Source organism: Peromyscus leucopus, chromosome X (genome assembly GCF_004664715.2).
Source record: "Peromyscus leucopus breed LL Stock chromosome X, UCI_PerLeu_2.1, whole genome shotgun sequence".
Classification (NCBI taxonomy): domain Eukaryota; kingdom Metazoa; phylum Chordata; class Mammalia; order Rodentia; family Cricetidae; genus Peromyscus; species Peromyscus leucopus.
In genome coordinates, this window is record NC_051083.1 from 135,952,533 (window position 1) to 135,970,404 (window position 17,872).

The window sequence follows — 17,872 nt, forward strand, 5'->3', positions numbered from 1 at the left end:
TGAGGAGTCAAGACAGTTTGTCTTGAGCCACAGGAATAATGGTGCTGCCAGATCCTGTGATGAGGACAACTGGGAGTTGGCTTTGACCATGTCATCCGGGAAATGTCATCCAAGTGGAGATCTCTGGTTGGCAAATGGACACAGGAGTTTGCAGTTCTAGAAAATCTGGCCTGGAGCTAAAACTTCTGAAGTTCTCACCACATACAGAAGAAGAGTCCTGAGTCTGGAAGGACTGGGAGGAGAGCATAAGTGGGTACAAAGGGAGACTCAACAAAGTATACTATCCTGGGCCCTGGCTGGCCTTTAATGGTCAAAGATGGTGCTATAGTTCACTGTGTAGCAGAGATCATGGAGACCTAGACAAGAGTAGTCTTGGACCACATGCCAAAACCTCATTAAAAAAATTGGAATAAGCCGGGGTGGTGGTGGCGCACGCCTTTAATCCCAGCACTTGGGAGGCAGAGGCAGGTGGATCTTTGTGAGTTCGAAGCTAGCCTGGTCTACAGAGCGCGATCCAGGAAAGGCGTAAAGCTACACAGAGAAACCCTATCTCAAAAAACCAAAAAGAAAAGAAAAGAAAAATTGGAATAAAAAGTCAACTGGGCCAAGTAGTCAATCCAGCTACCTCAGGAGGCTGAAGCAGGAGGACCAAAAGTTCAAGGTTGCTTTTGCTGCACAGTGAGTTCAAGGCCAACTTAGTAGGTTCCCAAAAGGGATGGGGTAGGGTAGGGTGGTGATGGAGTAAGCTGAGCCTGGCAATCCTAGCTATTTAGGGGACTAAGACAGGGGAATCATAAATTCAAAGTCTTCCTGGCCTACAGGGTAAGTTTAAAGTCATCCTGGGCAACCAATCAAGATTGTCTCAAAACATAAAGAGCAGGAGATACAGCTCAGAAGCACAACATCTGCGTAGCATGTGCAAGACCCTAGGCTCATTGCCCAATGGAGGGAGGCACCCAAATGTACATGAATGAATCAAAGTATTGCTTGTCCACAGAATACAGTATTATTTAGCCTGAAAAAGGAAACAGATATATGCTGCATGGATGATCCTGAAGGACATGATCAGTGAAATGAGCCACTTCCAAAAGAACATTGTATGATTCTACTCACAGGAAATTCCTAGAGCAGTCAAATCCATAGAGATGGAGTAGAATGATGAGTACCAGAGGCTGGGATTATGGGAACATGGTTTAATGGGGACAGCTGCAATATGGGGAGATGAGCACTTCATTGTGCAGATGGGTGATGTCAAGTTTTACATGTGCAAGTGCTTAATGCCATCAAACTATGCACTTGAAAATGGTGAAGATGTTTTATGTGTTACAAGTATATAAATTTATGTTTTACTATAAAAAAGTGATAGAAGACAGGTCTTGGAAGGGGGGGGACATAGTGCACACAGAGGTCAGCCTCTGATGAGTATGTGGCACCACTGGAGGGATGGTAACCAGACAGCCCTAGTTCTGTTCTGTGCAAAGTGGTTCTGTTCCATGCAGAGCAGGAAGCAGTCATCCCCTGGGGCAGGCTATAGCTTCCCTGCCCTCTTCTCAGTACTCTTCTTCAGTTTCTGTCTTTATTCCTTTATAGACCCCTTGCTCTTGCCCAGAGTGCTATTCCCAATCTCCTGCTTACTCTCATCCCTAAGTCTCAGCCTGTTATCTTCAGCTGCAAAAGATCTTCCTAAAGTCCACTAGAATTCTCCCCAAGTCCTCATACCATTCTTTCTCTCAACTAACTCCACCCATGAGGAGCTCACAGCTTCAGGCTCTCTCCACCAGGTATCTATTCTGGATTAGAACTCTGGTCTACATTCAACTCCCCTTCATGCTAAAGGCGTTCTCAGCAAACTGTCTTAACACCAGATACAGAAAATAGTGACATCACAGAAAGGCAACTTCACATTGTTCACTGTATGCTTCACTGGATGCTATAATAGATGGGGCCTATTTACTCAGGAAATCTGCTTCTATAAAGGGCTTACGAAACTGAGACCAAAAAGTCCAACTAGAGTGAGAAAATGGAGTGGTGAACCATCAGACAGGATGCCTCAGAAGCTGGGCCATAGAAGGTAGTGGCCAGGGTCAGAGTGGAAAAGCAGGAGAGGTGATCTGGACTTTAGCCTTCCAAAGCACAGACAAGCAAGCTCGGGGAGGCCCAAAGTAGTCCAGAACACTTCCTGGAAAAGCAGACTAGTCCTATGCCTTGGCATAGCAATCAGAGGGTGTTACCTGAATGTCCCTGCCCTCATGGGCACCACCTCTAGACTTCTGGGAAAGGGGTGGACTCCTCACAGGGCAGCCATGCTTTGAGGGTGGGGAAGAGTAACAGGATGCTTAAGAAGGCAGCTGCTTCACCTAATCCCAGACAGGTCAGACAGGAGTAGGAACATAGTTATCTGTCAACCATCTAGCCAATATCAACATCTTCAGGACTAACTCCAATTCCAAGAGACACCTCTAACCTGCTCCCACAATCCCTTCCACCCAGTCTTCACAGACATTAGGCATAGCACACACCCTAAAACAGTAAGGCTGATGTAAAGGGGGAACGGGGTGTCAAGCACCTGATCAGGGACAGGCCCTTTCTTGCACCCTGCTGGATGGAAGCTTAGCTGCAGGCTGATATTGCACTAATCAAGTAGGCAGTGAGGGCATGGACCTCTCAGCAAAGCAAGTCAGTGCAGAGAGGCAGGATCCCACCCCATCAAGTCTTCATAGCTTGTGGACCCAAAAGAGATCCAAGCACTGTGCAGTCCCTTCTTGGTTGCCTTGCAGCCCCTCTCCACTGCCTTGTTCTGCTCTAGCTAGCTCTAGGTCACTGCCAAGGACAGTCTCCTCTCCCAGTCAGCATTAGTCAGAGGTCATGCTGTAAACCATCAGGAGGGGGTTGGGCAGGGAGTGACTGGTGGCACTCTGCCACATTCTATCTGTCCTGAATGTGATGAATAGGAACCCAGAGAAGGCACCAGGAAGTCTTGTTGGTTTAGCGGGCTTCCCAGACATTTGCCAACTCCCAGGGAGACTGACAAGACAGACACTCCCCAAGAGCCATAAAGTAGAGTTGTCCTGGCTAAAGGGGAGAAAGAGGGGGAAGGGCAGGGGCAGAGAAAACAGGAGCTTTGAGGGCAAGTGTGAGCCTGCTCTTCAAGGGCTAAGAACAAGTTCAAGGAAAGGAAGAGTACCACACTGAGCCTCTGCAACCTTCCTGGACACTCTTCAGCTTTGAAAGGGGAGAAGCAGAACCATCCCCAAAGCCTCAGACACAAACACCTTGTAACATAACAACCTTTATTGCCCCCAGGATAATACAAGTGACTTGCTTCTCAGCCTCCTTTAGGACACACTGCAAAATAAATGGGGCTCAACTGCAGGCCAGGTCACAAGTGCCCTTCTACACTTCTAGGAGTGAAAAGTGCCCTAGCCAGGCAGGACCATGGCAAAATTACTCTAAATGAGCAACAATCAGGTCCCTTTTGGTATGATAGCAGTATGTGTAAAGGGGTCAAAATAATGATCTATAAGCTGTGGAAGAAAACTGGGGAAGTAGAAGGGAACAAACCCAAGTACCAGGGGGAAGGCTAAGCTCCCAGGAATCAGTGAGCATGGGTCAGGTGGAAGCCAGCTGCAGGCAGGGAAAGAAACAAGCCTTTACTCCTCCTTCTTGTCAGAGGGACCACGTACTGAGGCCTGGAAAAGGAAAGAAACCTCAAAGTAGTAAGTTAGCAGGGCCCACCCCCACCCCTTGGGCCTTTAGTATTATGGCCCCAAGCACTTGGTTCCTCTCTCCTGTTAATAACAAGTACCCAGACAAGGAAGGTACCCTACCCTCAACAGTACCCAAAAGCTTGCCAGGGTGAGTATGTCAGCCTATCCATTCACTAGGGAAGACCCTGGACCTAATGCCAGGAGAGGACTGGCAGGACCTCAGTGAGCTGGGCCCCACTGGGGTTCAGTGGCAGCTGGAGGCGATAACTATAGTTCTCTTTTACTACAGTGCAGTGAGAACAGAACCAAGACCTCCTCTAGAGCACACAGCAGACCACCAGCCTTTAAGTCTCAATTTAGGGTCTTTCCACCATTGTGTACTTTCCATTGGTGTTCTTAAAACCCAAATCCTTAGGGGTCCAGAGATAATATCTGCCATAAAAGCAGGAAGACCTGGGTTCAATCCCCAGAACACATAAAAAGACAGGTATAGTAGAGCATACTTATTATTCCAGAGCTGGAGAGACAGATCAGGCAGATCTCTATAGCTAGTCAGCTTAGTCTACTTCATAAGTTCCAGGCCAGTAAGAGATCCTGTCCCATAAAAATAAGATGGATAGCTCTTGAGGAATGATATCAAGGTTATCCTCTGGTGTCCATACACGTGTCAACATGGACATATGGACCCCAACCCCCAAGTCCTGTTCAGACAGCCTGGTACAATCATTCTGAGGGCCCAGGCAATCCCTGTGGGGCTGGACCCTTCCTCTGACCCACTACCTGATGTAAACCAAACAAATCTAGGGATATTAAACTTGGCTCCTTCCACTCACCTTCCTGAGCTTCCAGCTATACCTAGAGTTGTGAGGCTAGCCTGAAAACTCAGATCAACAACTAGCACCTACCAGGTGATGTGGTGATATACTGTGTACCCTAATAAACTTGCCTGAGGATCAGAGGACAGAGGCAGCTACTAGATTAGACATAGAGGTCAGGCAGTGGTGACACACACCCTTTATCCTATCAATCTGGATCTCTGTGAGTTCAAGGCCACACTGGAATCAGAGCCAGGCAGTGGTGGCACACACCTTTAATACCAGTGCTGGGAAGCACACATGCCTTTAATCCCAGGAAGTGATGTCTAGGCAGAGAAAGGTATATAAGGTGTGAGGAAACAGGAACTCACTCTCTTTAGACTGAGGATTTCATAGAGGTAAGAACTAGTGACTGTTCTGCTTCTCTGATCTTTCAGCTTTCACCCTGATATCTGGCTCTGGGTTTTTTTAATTAAAAGACCATCTAAGATTTGAACAACAAGGTTAAGTATCCTTTCAGACTTTGCCAAACAATACCCTCCTCCCATCCCACAGGAAAAGTAGACAGAAGAAGAACCCTACTTATTGAGGGGTTTTGCTTTTTGAGGCAGGGTCTCAGTATATAGTCTAGGATGACCTGGAATTTTCTCAATTCTCCAGCCTCAGCTTCCTAAAATACTAGCATTTTGGGTGTGGCCATTGCACCCAGCTTTCCCATGTATGTTAAGTACCCCCTCTTTAGGAGCTTGACAGTGGATTTAAGGTACTAAGGGCTCAAAGCAGAGAGAGCCAACCTATTGACTTGGGCTGCCCTTAGCAGGTTTTAGCCCAGCATCTAGTACTACACCATACCTCCTGCATGAAGGGTTCTAGCAGCTGAGTCTGCTCCAAGTCCACACTTAGCAATAAAGGAGGCAACAGGCTCGCCAGCACCCCTAGGAACTGTGCTGCAGGACCCCGACCACCCTAAGTCTAACCTGCACCTATAGGTAGGGAAATACTGACCTGCAGCTTGGCATGCTCTTCCAGCAGGCGGTCATATTCCTTGGTAAGGCCCTCGGACTGTTTCTGCATGGCCAGAGCCTCATTTTCAGCTTTCTCTAGTTCTGTCAACAATACAAATGAAGACAGGAAGAAATTAGAAGACTGGGATTATATAAGAAAAAACCTACCTACTTAAAACATGGGAAACTGCTCTGAATCTGTCTCAAAAGAGGTTGTACAGACAGGTTCCAGTGTTTGACAATGTCTCCGCCACTAGTGTCTCTGCCACTAGAGAGGTGAAAGGAAGGGATGACCCAACATATAGACGGCACAAAAAGTCAGAGCACTGCCCCTATTAGTACCTTCAATGGAGGGACATTAGTGGTCCTCAGAAGGGGTGAGCTTTTGAATGGCTGGCAATGAGAAGCAATGAGCAAAATCCCAGCATTAAGACTCCTAGTGACAGTGATACCTTACAGAGTATTAGTGACCAATACCTACAGTACTGAATGAGTCTGGAGTTAATCTAAGAGATAGAAACGAGAAGGGAGAAAGGGAGAACAGATCACACAAATTCTTCTTCCTGACATTTTTGTTTTCAGCTCCCAAGCATCTTGAGGCTCCCCCGGCATGCCTGTCTTGACAAGAAAGTCCCAGTAGGCACTACTAAAGCATGCACAGCAACTGCTAGGGCTTCTCCAAAGCCTACTCCAACCAATGAAATGTTCTAGCAATGAACCAACTCAGTCACATTTGGGTATGAAGGTGCAGAACGCTATGTTTGTTTCTACCCAACTTTGAGTTTGCACACAAAGTGTGCTATTAATACTCGATACAAGGGGACAGCAGTACGCAGTAGAGCCTCTGGATATAAGAGGGGGGCAATCCTCACTTTTCTTGGTGTTGGCCAGCTCATCCTTTAGCTTCTTCAGGTCATTCTTCAGGCTCTTGTTCTCCTCTAACTTCACCTCAGCACTCCCAACATCCAACTTGCCTCCGTCCTCAGTAGCTCCCTAGGGAAAGTGAAGGTAAAGCATCATCTCCAGACCAGTGCACTCCGTGGAACTGTGATTTCTCAAGCTACCTAAAGCAATTACTCGCCCTTTTGCAAATGTCAAGACAGAACTGGCCACTACAAGATCCCAGGCACAGACCAGGATATGGCTAGCTGCTGAAGAAAGGAGAATGGCCAGCAGGGGCATCTGCTACAAGCTCACAGGCCACACACTTTGCCCACCCTGGCCCCTAGACCTACCTTCCCACCAGTAAAGCTCAATGACTCTATGGAGTTTACTCATCTAACCAGAGACTCAACTTGCTGTCACCTGGAACTCTCTGCCCAGATAACCTAACTCCTATTCCTTCTCTTCCCTGGCTCTTGCAGTTCACTGCAGGCAATGACCCCAAAATTTGTTCCTATCCAGCTGCACCCCACCAATCACCAGACCATCACTCTCCTTCCTAGCTGGCTTACACTTCACCTCTTCTGACAGGCCAACAAACTGGTCTCTGCTTCTTTCCTAGTACCAAGGGGTCTATCAGCCCCATGTTCCTGAAGGGCTGCAGCTGACAGCTAACTTTTGAAGAATAAGAGGCTGAGAGTCCCAGCATAGGTCCCTGCTCCCAGATTTCTCATCAGAAAAGACTACAACTGGAACCAGCATATGGATACAATAATGGCAATACCCTCTTCCACTACTGTGTCCCTACGAGATAACAGAAGGCAAGAGACTTACCCCAGATCCTTCCAACAGGCACATCATCCCCACTAAAACCTTCCTTTGTCAGGCAACAGCACTCTCACACAGACCTAATAGTGACCACTGTGGACCCTCAGAAATGTGGCTCTAGCACTGTGGTTCTGGACATCCCACTGAGGTTATGAAGGCCGACTTAACTCACCTTCTTTAGCTGGTCATTCTCCTCCATGTATTTCTTGGCTGCCTCGCTGGCACTTTCTGCCTGCTTTTTAAAGGCTTCATTGGAGGCCAGCAGTGTGGCCTGCTGGGAGATGAGAGTTACCAGGCGTCTAAGCAGGCTGTAATTGTTTACAAAAAGAAGGGAGAAGTGAGAAGCACAACAGCAAAGGGCCTGGCAGGAACTCTTCCTGGCTGCTACCTGCTCAGCCTGCCTCCAGCCCAGACCTGGCAACACAAAGTGGGGCCCAGGAACCGTCCTCTGCCACCTCCCCCAAACAGCTACACTGGGCTCTGGGAAGTATCTCAGGGAGGGATTGGAAACAGAAGCACACCCAGGCACGGCCTAGCTATATAGCAAAAGGTCTTGAAACACCAATATTTTCCAGGTAAGAGCCTAGATGTGCTAGACAAGCCTCAGCAAAAACTGTTTTCCTCCCTGCAAGGCCAGGCTTGCCTCCCTAAGAGAACAATGTCAGAAAAACAAATCTGGGTGCTTTCAACTTGCCAAGTAAATTCCTCATAGCTACTTTATGAGGTAGTTAGTACTGCTACCCTCATTTGACAGAAAACCGAGGTTCAGCAGGATGAAGCAATGTGTCTAAGATAAAGAGCCAGAAATTCACAACTCCTATCTACCTGACTCCAAAACCTGCATTAAGAAACATATTCTCTCAGCTTCTAGGCCCCAACATGAGTAGAAAAAACTTCTCCTCCAATCCCCTTCCCAAACACATCTTACAACCAGCTGACAAAATGTATCTGTTATATGACAGCATTCAAACCGAGGTTGTCTTTCACTACTTGGGACAGAGAAAAAAAGAATCAGGACACAGGTGTCTGTTGCCTGTCTCAAGCAACTGGAAAAGTAAACAGGTAGCAGGTGGGGATAAGCACTGGTCCCTGAACAGTAAGACTAGACAGAAAATAGAAGGAATTGCTACAGCCTTGAGAAAGGCACTGCTCAGGCAGCCAAGAAAGGGGAATACTTTCACACATGTCTCAGAAAATCTAACCACAGCACTTGTAGTCAGGCAAAGTGCATGCAGAGGCCTGGGGAAAAAGGATGAGAAAGAAGAAAATATGCCTGATGCCTGTTCCAGGGCACTTCAACAAAAGTGCTTGCTCAAAAGAGTAGCAGCAGCCTTAGTGGCCTGCTCCAGGGCTGACCTCCCTGGTCCATAATGCACTGGCACTCTGTCATCCCTACCTACAGCCTGGGCAGGCAACAGAACCAGAAGCACAGAGCAGGTAAACTCTGTTCTCAGCTTCAGCCTAGGCTCTGCAGTGTTCTAACAGAACCCTTTTTGGGAATGCACATGTGGAATAGAGGGGCTCCGTAGGTCTTGCTTTAGGGAGAAGCTCCCAGGGGTCTCTGGTGGCATAGCGAAAACCAGGCTGTTGATTCCTGGCAGGAGAGGAGAGTTTCCAGTGACATGTGCTCTCTAAAATTAGCGGCCCAAACCTCGTGGCCTAGAGCTCAGGTTTCCTGCCTCAGCCCCAAGCTGCCCACCAGCCTGCCCCCCACTGGGCTGAAGCCCTGAAAGTAGAAGAAGCTACCAAGCACCCCAGCAGCCAGCAAAAAGTCATGGGCCTGACTCACAGTGGTCAAAAGTCACAGAGAAGCCAGAAAGAAAGGCAAGTGTGACTAGTCCCAACTCCTAGCACAGAAGCTTCCTGGCTCCCAAACCGGTCCCTTTAAAGTTTAAGAGGGCCCTCCCCATAGTTAGAAATGGGGACGAGGGGGCAATGTGTGTCACTTGGTGGTAGAGATGGAGCCCATGGACACTGCTGGGTCCTATCAAAAATCAGTGAGTAACCAAGGGTTGCTAACTCCCACCTGGCCAGGCAAATGGCTACTAGGGAGTATATATAGCTGTCACCCCAGTGGTAGATGACTGCCACAACCAGAAAGGTGATGCTGTCAAGAACAGCAGTCACAGTGCAACAGCTATCTCAGTGCTGTTCTAGGCCTTCCTCAGATATTGCGAACCAGGGTTTCCTGGATAGTCCAGGATACCCACAGAATCCAGCTTCCACAAAACCCAAGCATAAGACCTTAGACAGTGTCTGCTCATAATTCTGGCCTTTGGTTTTCAGCCATTAAGAGAACCAAACTGTCAACCTAGGCCTGATTTTCCTTCCTCTGGCCAACTGTCATGGACATTTCCCACCTCCCTTCCAGGGCACTCTAGTTGGCCTCCAAGGGCAAACAATTTAATTGCACCAACACACACCGACAGTTCTTTCACACCACCTGTGTTGGAACTATGCCTCTAATCCATCCAAGGCTGACTGTGGGTCATTTTCCCTGGTATATTGCATCTCATGCCCTTGCCTACAACTCCTCGTCAACTTTCTTGCCATTTCCACTTAAGCCCTGGCCTTGCCCCCTAACTGCCTCATCCTTCACTCTTGAGTTTTCAGAGGATATGCACTCTGTAACATATGCTGCTACTAACAGATCACTTTTAAGATGTCTGCCACCTAGTACTCTCTTCCTCAGGTGTCTACTCTGTACTCTAGATTTTCTTCCAGCTAACTTTATCACCTAAAGGGTTTATCTGCTACCAGACTCATAATTCAACTACCTACTAAACATCAGCTTCTGATTTTATCACAAACACTCCCAACACAGTCTGCCAAGAGAGGTCTTCCCTTACTCCATCAGATGGAGCTACCAAGTGTGTCCCTGATGTAGTGCCAAGCATGTAAGCGGTCTTGGACTCTGTCCTCTTTGCTCTTCACCCCAAGTCACTATCCAGTGCTTTCCATTTCAACTCTGGAGAGGATACCCTTTAGTCACCTCACTGCTAGTGTCTGGTGCTTCCTCCTACTGGCATCTGTACAGAGTTCCCATCCACCTCAGAGCTGACAAATTTGACTGGTTTCTCCTCTAGTTGAGCCACTATGTGAGAGTAATGCCAAGGCATCACCATCCCTGAAACATGCCTAGTTTTGCACATCAGTCATCATATCCAGTTCAACCCTTGGGAAAGACTTTCTTGTTGGGGAGGCACCCTCTGATGCTCCCAAAGCAGCTCCCACTTGTATCCACTTTCTCGGGATATTCAGTTATCTGGTTGCCCTATCAGGCTACAAACACCTCTAGGCTGGCCCTATACATGCCATCTCTACTCTCCCAGACCAGGTACAATGAAAAGAAGCTTTCCAGGTGACCTAATTTCACTACTGGGACAGGGGAAGGAGCGTGTTTGAGGCTGATACTCAGGTCTAAGCCTGCCCGTTTTTTCTTGCTAAACCTATGTCTACCTGGCAGCCTGGCACTGAGGGAGGAGGGAGACAAGCCAATATAGCACTCACCGCCCTATCTAACAACAGAGAACATAAAAGCAGCAGGGAAGGTGCTGGCTCAGACTCTGTGTCAGTGAGCAAGCTAGGCTTATAGCCGAAGTGGCAGCTGAGAAGCCACATGGGAAACTCAATTCACAACCTCAAGCTAGGGACAGACCCAAGTTCTGGCCTCCACCCCAAACCTTAGGGCCCTAGTAAGACAGAATAGGCCCTTTCCAGCATTTGCCAACCTAGGAGTCAGCCTTCTAGAACATTTTACTGCTCTTTCTCACACTGAGCTACACATCCAGATCCCACTTGCTAGTCACCTCTCAGACACTGTCTACATTGTTCTCTATGGCATTTTCCAGGCCCCTAGAACTAAGTGTGGCAGATGGTGAAGAGGGACAAGCTTCAGAATTGCCGCACTCTGATCCCAAAACACATCAGCCTACAGAAATCAGAAATGACTACTTCATGGCCTCTACTTCTGTTGTATTATCTATCATGCTCTGTTTTATCTTCTAAAGACTTACTCAGATTAACTATTCATACCTATTCACTTTAAAAAGCATAGGTGAATACCAAAGAACCAAAGTAAGTTCCTAAAGGTATAGAGTAGTCATTGATAACAGTTCAGATTAACTGAATCCAAGCACAGACATGAAGCCCAAAGAACAAAACTTAACAAAATACAGATGTGTCCTCAGCAAATTCCTGAACTCAACTTGGTGCTCCTGGTAAAATATTCTTGGAGGCTAAGCAGGGCTATCATGCTTTTATAAAAGGCTGAGTAAATAAGAGAAAGCAGAAGAAACTGAATCTCTCTCTGACCTCTAGAGAAACAGGCCAAATACATTAAGTAGAGAGACATGGCTTACAGGCACTTTTCACCTATCTATCCCAGTGAGCAGACAGAAGGAGCAAAACATGAACAGGAAGTAGGAGGAGCAAGTCCCAATTGAAAGGTCCCATAATGTGGCCCAGAACAGGCTCAGCTGAGAAGCCACCCTGCAGACATAAGTTGTATACACAAGTTCTTCTACACTTCTGCCACATACCAAGTAGGGCCTTGGTGTCGCAGTGCCACCTGCTGACTTTATATTGCAAAGTCCTACAGTGTGGCATGGCCCTGGGACACTCTGTGAATACGCCTCAACTATTAGAAGAAAGGACAAGGTGGCTACCCTGACAAGGAACCCCAATCAGGAGATTCCCAGGCAAGACTCCAGGTGAAGCAAGGTAGAGCTCCCACTACCGCAGGCCTCTCAACCTCAAGTACCAGCAGTCATGAAAATAAGGAAGAGATAGAGGGTCAAGCCAGCCATGCTCAAAAAAGGGGGCCATAACACTCAAGGCTCTCCAAGGAGATCCACATGGCTGAGTTATGACAGAGGGTAAGGCACAAACTCCTAGGATCACAGCATCAAGGATCTATGTCAAGTTTCTATGCCCAATATCCCTTGACCAGGGCACAGTAGACAAACTAGATTGAGCAAGACTAGCAGTAGAACACTTTGTAGGAAAGGCTCCTGCCCGTGGATACAAAGGATAATGGTGTCTCTGCTGTGGTAGTGGTCCTAAGGGCAGAGGAAGAGAGGCTTAGAGAAGGGACCCATGGGGTGGGGATTTAGCTCAGTGGTAGAGTGCTTGTCTAGCAAGCGCAAGGCCCTGGGTTCAGTCCTCAGCTCTGGGAAAAAGAAAAAAAAAAAAAAGAAGGGACCCACAGGCTGTGTCATGTGTAGTTTCAGATTTGAAGAGAAGAGTTCTAGAGGCTACTACAGCAGAATATGAAAGTTTGTTAACAATACTGAGTGCTTTTATACTTAAGATGGTGACTGGTAAGTATGTGATTATGTGTGTTTTTCATTAAAATTGCACAAGACACATGGGGTGAGACAGGACAGCATACTCTCAGTTCCTGGGTTCAGAGACAGGGTTAAAGTAGTGCTTTTCAGGCATAGCACATATTACAGGAAAAGAAACCCAAGAAGTAGGAAAGTGGCTCAAGTATTATGTAAATAGGTGGCAGAAGCAAGCTAATCCCCATTTGTTCTGACTTTGGCCTAGCAGAAACCATGCCATCCTCTGTGGGTAAGTGTACCTGGCTCTCTCTCACCACTGGCACTCCATCTTCCTAGCTTCCCTCTCCTTTGCAGCTCCCAAGCCTCTTCATCTTTCTGGAAAACACTCAGTTCTGACTGTGCTCAGTCCAGCTTGCTTGCCTTGTCCTCCCAGGCATGCCCTCAGTGTGCTCTGTTGCCCCTATCCATGAGCCGCTCCCTCAGAAGCGTCCTTATGAAGCAGTTCACAGAGTTCCATTTCTTTCTTTTTTGGGGGGTGGAGGGAGTGTTGTGGTTTTTGAGACAGGGTTTCTCTGTGGAACTCTGGCTGTCCTGGAACTCACTCTGTAGATCAGGCTGTCCTGGAACTCACTCTGTAGATCAGGCTGTCCTGGAACTCACAGAGATCCGTCTGCCTCTGCCTCCTGCCTCCTCAGTGCTGGGATTAAAAGCATGCGGTGTACCACCACACCCATTCAGAGCTCCCTTTCTAGTCAGCATCTAGGTTTTCACGTTCAATACGCTCAGAGTAGAAGATCCCAGCTGCCAGTGCCTCTCACACCATCCCTCCTGCTATTACTGCCTTGGTTCAGACACCGGCATTTCTCATGATGACTTTTCATGTCTAGATTCTCCTGCTTTCCTCCATCCCATATATTCTTACAAAAAAAATCCTAATCCATGATGCTGACAAAGTACTACTTTAATAACTTAACTGTCCACCACTGAAAGACCTTGCCCTTTGTCTATCCTGACCCTTCTACCCTACTCTATCAGCTAGGACCTGTTCAGCTCCTCCTGGTGAAACAAGAACACAGAAGGCAAAAAGAGACAGCAAGGGCAACACAGAGATCCCAAAAAGGGCCAGGAGACTCAAACAAGGTCAGATTAGCTAAGGCATAGGAAAAATGACAACTGAGAGACATTTTCCACTGATTTTGGTTTTTCGAGACAGGGTTTCTCTATGTAGTTTTGGTGCCTGTCCTGGCTCTCGCTCTGTACACCAACCTGACCTCAAACTCACAGAGATCCGCCTGCCTCTGCCTCCCGAGTGCTGGGATTAAAGGCGTGAGCCACCACCGCCCAGCCACTGAATGTATTCTTTTAAAAAATAAGGCTAAAGGCTCTGTGTCCACCAAATGGAAATTAGTAGATAACACAATGCTGGAAAGATAGATGGAAAAGCCTTTACAATAAACTAGTTTAAAAATTCAAGTTAGCAACTGGGAGATGGTAGTGTACACCTTTAATCCCAGCACTTGGGAGGCAAAGGCAGGGATCTCTGTGAGTTCAAAGCCAGCTTGGTCTACAGAGTGAGTTTTAACACAGCTAGAGCTAGACAGAGAAACCCTGTCTTGAAAAAAAAAATTAAAAACTTATTTTTTTTGTGGTTTTGCTCATGAAACCTGGAATATTTGTGCAGAACAGGTAATCCCTCTACCACTAAGTCATGCCCTGTGCCTCTGAGAAATAACTATTAATGTGAAAATAAAATGTTGTAGAAGTATACATCTTCCTGAAATGTAGAGGTAGAAATGTACACTGCATTGTAGGGGGCAACTTCTAACTCTACAGTCTTGGCTGACATTGAACATGCTATTATCTTCCTGCCTTTGCCACCCTTCTGTTGGGATTATACGAATAAGCAAGTAAAACTTGACCCTGTTTTTTAAAATGAGGTGGATTCTCCAGAAGAAAAAAATTCTATGTTTGTGGTCAAAGAATTCAAAATTTGAAACTTCAGCACAGCCAGTGATAAGCTCTGGGAGTCAGAGAGGCTTCTGAACTACTCTAAATGTCAATTTCTTCCTTGCAAAAGTGCAAAACTGTATTATGTGCCTTGTCTTAAAATGCTTAATGAGTAATAAGATTGATATTATTTATAGAAGGATCTGGAAAGGTATATGTCAAGACTAGCTATTGCTAGACATGATGGTGCATGCTTTTAATTCCAGCACTTGAGAGGAGGGGTAAGTGAATCTTTGTGAGTTTGAGGCCAGTCTGGGCTTTATAGTTAGACCATCTCAAAGGAAAAAAAGAAGTGCAGCTAAAAACAGGGTTAGAGTTGGTAGCTCAGTGGGCAAGAGTGCTTGTTGTCTAAGCATGAGGACTTGAATTCAGACACTAGCCCCCAAATAAAAAAGCAGGCCATGGCTACACGTACCTACAATCCTAGTACTATGGGGAACAGAGACAGGAGGATTTCAGGGGCTTGCTTGCCACTAACACTGAATGCCAGTCTCTTTTCAGGCTTAGTGAGAGACCTATCTCTGTGGTGATATACTGTGTACCCTAATAAACTTATCTGTGGTCAGAGAACAGAGCCAGCCACTAGATTAGACATAGAGGCCAGATAGTGGTGGCACATGCCTTTAATCCTAGCACTGGGGAGGCAGAGATCCGTCTGGATCTCTGTGAGTTCAAGGCCACACTGGAACAGAGTGAGGCAGTGGTGGCACACACGTTTAATCCCAGTACTGGGAAGCACACACACACACACCTTTAATCCCAGGAAGTGCCAACAGGGCGGAAATATACGGGGTGGGGAAATAGGAACTAAAACAGTTTAACTGAGACCCTCAGGGGTGAGGACTCAGGCTTTCAGTCTGAGGATTTGTGGAAATAGGATCGGCTGGAATTGGTGAGGTGAGGTTGGCTGTGGCTTGCTCTGCTTTTCTGATCTTTCAGCATTCACCCTGATATCTGGCTCTGGGTTTTTTATTAAAAGACCATCTAAGATTCAAACAACATATCTCAAGGGAAAATACTGTGGAAAGTGACAGAGCCAGACACCTGATGTCCTCCTCTGCCCTCCACATCCCCACAAATACATGCATACATGCACATACACCAAATGGCCATACGATATTTTAGAGAGCTTATTTTCCTATTTTTGCTCGTTTAAAGTCTCATTTGGGTGAGACGAAGGTTAAAGGCAGTTGAGAAGAACTTACTTAATATGCAAAAGTATATGGGTTCAATTTCTAGCACTATAAAAAAAAGCCTTATATTCCTCTAATAAATATGTACTGCCACTTTATTTATTGATCTTCAGATATATGAAAGGTAATAAGAAATTACAGCTACTAACCTCTTACAACAAGACTAACACAAACAGGGAAGTGGAGTTTAGCTCACAAACTGTGCCAAACCTGCCTAGCAAAAGCCAGGAAAAAGAGCTTTCTACTATGTGATCTGCAGCTGGATATGACTCACTCATCCAGTACTAACAAGTTTTATCACTGCAAGGATGCGTTATCTGGACCAGGTCTAGAATCAGGCATGGACTCTTGGGTATGGCAGCCTCTCCTGAGTGTCCTCTATTTTTACAAAGGCCCATCTAATGTAAAGCATTGTTACAGTCTCTCCTGGTTTCTGCCAGAACCTGAACAAAATACACTAGATTCAGACACATACCCCCCAAAACCCCACACGGGACATCTTTCAGCTGGCCAGTGTCCTAGATATGCCTTATTTGACCAATTGAAGACTAGGGGTAAGAGAGGAAGGCTGCTTATTTAAAGCTATAGAGCTGCTGGAAGAAAAGCATGGGTATGGGAACATAAGCCCACTGATCTCTAATATCATTCTACTGCCCACACAAGCACAGATAACCCAACAATGTAAAGGTGTCTACGGTGAAAGCTGTAGAGATCAGGGAAATAGTGAGAGCCACCAACTAACCTCAGCTCACCGGGCCGCCATAGCTTCCCGAGAAAGATACTTCCTGTCTACCCAGGCTTTTATTGCCTTGCTGTTCTGCCCTCTCATTGGCTGTTAGCCCAGCACCTTACTTCCTTGTCACTGTCTGTCTGTACAGGCCTCCAGGTCTCCATGGTTGGTACTGGGATTAAAGGTGTGTGTCAACACAATTGGTTGTTCTCTAGTGTATCCTTGAACACACAAAGACTCTGCTTGCCATGTGATTGGACTAAGGGCGTGTGCTACCACTGCCTGCCTGAATGCTGGGATTATGGGCATGTGCCACCACCACCTGGCAAGAACATACTTCTAAAAGAAAGTAGTAAGACTACTGGCAGTCTGAAGCTAGCCTGTGTGATACAACAAGACCCTAGCTCAAAAAAATAAATAAACAAACAATTCAAAGTTCAGAAACATTCCTAGTATTACCTGTAGCTATGTCTGGAGATAAGATCACAAGGGAGTTTGACATTTCTCTAATTATGTGTACTTTTAAAAAAATGGGCCGGGCGGTGGTGGCACACGCCTTTAATCCCAGCACTCAGGAGGCAGAGGCAGGCAGATCTCTGTGAGTTCCAGGCCAGCCTGGGCTACCAAGTGAGTTCCAGGAAAGGCGCAAAGCTACACAGAGAAACCCTGTCTCGAAAAACCAAAAAAAAAAAAAAAAAAAAAAAAAAAATGGTGTTGCCAGGTTGTGGTGGTGGTGGTGTCACACGCCTTAATCCCAGCACTCAGTAGAGGCAGGTGGGTCTCTGAGTTTGAAGCCAACCTAGTCTACAAAGTGAGTTCAAGGCAGCCAGGGCTACACAGAGAAACCCTGTTTTGAAAAACAAAACAAAACAGTGTCAAGGGTCTTGCATAAAACATATCACCAGCCTGAAATTTCTGGGTTTGTTTTTTTTTCACCTCAATATTCATATTCACATTCTCTCTCACCTCTCTGTGTGTGTGTGTGTGTGTGTGTGTGTGTCTGTCTGTCTGTCTGTCTATGTAACTGTGCACACCAGTAAAGGCCAAGGGAGGGCATCTAATGTCCGGCTCTACCACTCTATCATGTCTCCCCTTGAGACAGTGTCTCTCACTGAACCTGGAGCTAGGCTGGCAGCCAGCAAGCCCCAAAGATCCTCCTGTCTCTGCTTAACCACAGCACTGGAGTTACAAGATTTTTACATAACTGCTGATGATTTGAACTCAGGGTCCTCATGGTTAAGAAAGGATTTTTATCCACTGAACTATCTTCCCAGCCTCAGTTTGACATTTCTTCTACAGTTTGAATGTCTTAAGACTCTTGTTTATATCTGTTTGTAACCAAGTATAGTAATTCTGTAACTAGAAAATAAAAAAGATGGTTATTTTTTAAGTGTTTCTGAGCAACACATGAGTTTTATAGA

General features: G+C 46.5%; 1 protein-coding gene across 2 annotated transcripts in view; it reads right to left on the reverse strand.

The window, feature by feature from the left end:
- Positions 1-3,269: 3,269 nt before the first annotated feature.
- Bcap31 (B cell receptor associated protein 31) overlaps positions 3,270-17,872 on the reverse strand; it is a 32,359-nt gene continuing 17,756 nt past the window's right edge. For both annotated transcript variants that reach the window (XM_028888493.2, XM_028888492.2), the window contains exons 5-8: positions 7,409-7,544; positions 6,399-6,519; positions 5,528-5,628; positions 3,270-3,689 (exon numbers count right to left, since the gene is read on the reverse strand). In XM_028888493.2, the coding sequence (XP_028744326.1) occupies positions 3,651-3,689; positions 5,528-5,628; positions 6,399-6,519; positions 7,409-7,544 (397 nt within the window). In that variant the 3' untranslated portion in view covers positions 3,270-3,650. The remainder of the gene's footprint in view (positions 3,690-5,527; positions 5,629-6,398; positions 6,520-7,408; positions 7,545-17,872) is intronic.